This window comes from Plectropomus leopardus, chromosome 3 (genome assembly GCF_008729295.1).
Source record: "Plectropomus leopardus isolate mb chromosome 3, YSFRI_Pleo_2.0, whole genome shotgun sequence".
Lineage (NCBI taxonomy): Eukaryota > Metazoa > Chordata > Actinopteri > Perciformes > Serranidae > Plectropomus > Plectropomus leopardus.
This window is the reverse complement of record NC_056465.1, coordinates 35658974-35661617: the sequence shown is the minus strand read 5'-3', so window position 1 is coordinate 35661617 and position 2644 is coordinate 35658974. Positions and strand designations below refer to the sequence as shown.

The 2644-nt window shown below is 43.5% G+C and overlaps 1 protein-coding gene across 1 annotated transcript; it reads right to left on the bottom strand.

Moving 5' to 3' along the window:
• On the bottom strand, positions 1 to 2427 carry glulb (glutamate-ammonia ligase (glutamine synthase) b). Its single transcript, XM_042483903.1, has 6 exons — positions 2221 to 2427; positions 1979 to 2140; positions 1750 to 1896; positions 1538 to 1665; positions 737 to 936; positions 1 to 640 (listed from the first exon to the last, which is right to left on the bottom strand). The coding sequence occupies exons 1-6, from the start codon at positions 2384 to 2386 to the stop codon at positions 322 to 324; spliced, it is 1122 nt and encodes a 373-aa protein (XP_042339837.1). The 5' UTR covers positions 2387 to 2427; the 3' UTR covers positions 1 to 321.
• Positions 2428 to 2644: the final 217 nt, after the last annotated feature.

The window sequence follows — 2644 nt, the reverse complement described above, 5'->3', positions numbered from 1 at the left end:
GCCAAGGCTGCTAAAAACATTCAAATACCTTTGGGATCCTTTGGGTCAAAGTTCTGCTGCGCTGACAGTTTTTCATTAGTACAAGTTAAACACAGTCAATAACGTAATTCTGTAGTTATCAGCTACCGTGGCAAAAACATGTTGGCAGTGTTTGAGGTAACAACTCGCTGCATGCAACTGATTTCCCAAATAATACAACAATACCTTAATTACTATGTCATTTGTCTCATAAAAAAAGAATTAAAAATCGGTAAAGATCAATCCATATAGTCTTGAAACAGACATGAATAAAAACAGTACTGGTGATGGTCTTAAGACTGTTCATTTGCTGTAATCTGTCGGCTCCTCGCCTTCTTCCTTCAGTAAACACGTGCGCACCAGAGCCTCCGTGACGATGTAAGGGTCGCAGTTGGCGGATGGACGCCGGTCCTCGAAGTAGCCCTTCTTGTCCTGTCCTACCGCACGAGGGATGCGAATGCTGGCGCCACGATTGGCCACGCCAGCCGAGAACTCGTCAATGTTTGAAGTTTCGTGTCGGCCGGTGAGGCGTCTGGCGTTATCCAGCCCGCCTTTGGGGTCGTAGGCCCGGATGTGGTACATGTGTCTCTTCGCCAGCCTCTCGATGGACTCCTCAATGATTCTGTGAAGAGAAGGGAATCACAAATGCAGTCAAAACCCAAATTCAAATATCATATCAGATATTTAAGATGCTGAAGAAATGAAAACTCATTCTTACTTCAGCCCGCCGTCTTCTCGCATCTCCTTCGTGCTGAAGTTGGTGTGGCAACCGGCACCGTTCCAGTTCCCTGTGATCGGTTTGGGGTCAAATGAGGCCACTATGCCGAAATCCTCACACACTCTGTGCAGGATGAAGCGGGCGACCCACAGATGGTCCCCCATGTTGATACCTTCACAAGGCCCGATCTGGAACTCCCACTGAAACAATGCGACATAACAGGGTTTATATGAAAAACCTGGGAAAGTCATGGAATTTGCAATGTCCAGGCCTGTTCAAGGACTGTCTGAAATTTAAATATCTAGCAATAATTTCTATTTTTACAGTTTCTGGCTCTGATCATTTTTTTAATTTCTAGGGATTTCTTTAAATAAATAAATAAATAAATAAATAAAACAACACCACAATTTTAAAGGAAGAAAAAAATACTATAAAAAAATACAAAAAAAACCTTTTCTGATTTCTCTCTTTAAAATATTAATTAAATTGAATGTTAATTGTTGATTAAAAATCACCAAAAATCTTTAAAGAAGAAAGAAATGGCCCCATTTTTAAAAGAAAACATGAAGGCATGTTTTCTTAAAAATCTGCAATAACATTTATATAAAATATAGCCATTTTAAGTTGTATGGCCCTAAGCTAAGCCAGAATTTAAAAAGTTCCTCCCCAGTGCCTTAAAAATTAGATTTAAATTCTACAGCTGTCCTGAACTATACATTTATATTTTACATATATTTTAAAAAGCTTTACAATCAGACAGTTAAAAATGTCATTTAAGATGACCATACAATAATACAATACCTGAGCTGGCATGACTTCAGCGTTGCTGCCACAGATTTCGACACCGGCGTACAGACAGGCTCTGTAGTGCGCCTCCACTATGTCTCGGCCGTACGCTTTATCTGCTCCCACTCCACAGTAATAAGGCCCTAATCAGGCGGAGGGACACAAATATTAACACTCGGCTCAGCTAATATTTTTAAATTTGGACAAGGTAGAGACCCGATACTGACCTTGTGGCCCGGGGAAGCCGTTTGAAGGCCAGCCGAATGGATGTCCGTCTGTGCCCAGCAGAGTGTACTCCTGCTCCATCCCGAACCACGGGTGGTTGTTCTCCACCATGGTCATGATCTGCTTGCAGGTGTGGCGCAGGTTGGTCTCTGTAGGAACAACAAAAAGGATTAGCTTTGATAAAGGACAGCTTAAAGTGCGGCGATTTTCAGTGTCCCTATTTCTGCTCACCTGCTGGTTTGCGGTTGTACTTGAGCACCTCGCAGAGCACCAGTTTGTTGGGGTCTTTCCTGAACGGGTCCCTGAACATGGCCGAAGGGATCAGGAACATGTCGCTGTTGGAGCCCTCCGACTGGTACGTGCTGGAGCCGTCGAAGTTCCACTCTGGAAGATCTGACACCGAAAAAAACTAATCAATGACTCCAAAGTCTACCAAACATTTTCCTGCATGCTGCTGATTTGTCAGCGCATACCTTCAATCGTCTTGGGTTCAGAATCCAAAGTTCTGGTCTTGCAGCGCAGCCCCTCTCCGGACCCATCGATCCAGATGTACATGGCTTGGACCTTGTCCCCCTGCGGGAGGTCCATGTACTGCTGCTTCACAGCTTTGTTCAGTTTTGAACTTGCTGAGGTGGCCATTTTTCTTGACCAAAAACCTGCAGAGGTAGAAGACGATAAGCTTCAGTCAACAGAGTCACCTTATCTGCACACACAGGCAAAATATTATGAAGGGACTGTTTGTTATTTATGGGNAGCTTTGTTCAGTTTTGAACTTGCTGAGGTGGCCATTTTTCTTGACCAAAAACCTGCAGAGGTAGAAGACGATAAGCTTCAGTCAACAGAGTCACCTTATCTGCACACACAGGCAAAATATTATGAAGGGACTGTTTGTTATTT

Coding starts and splice junctions, on each gene's coding strand:
- glulb (XM_042483903.1), bottom strand. CDS start 2,386: ATGGCCACCTCAGCAAGTTCAAAACTGAACAAAGCTGTGAAGCAGCAG. Junction 2,141..2,220: donor TGAACCCAAGACGATTGAAG/GTATGCGCTGAC, acceptor TTTCGGTGTCAG/ATCTTCCAGAGTGGAACTTC. Junction 1,897..1,978: donor GTACAACCGCAAACCAGCAG/GTGAGCAGAAAT, acceptor TTGTTCCTACAG/AGACCAACCTGCGCCACACC.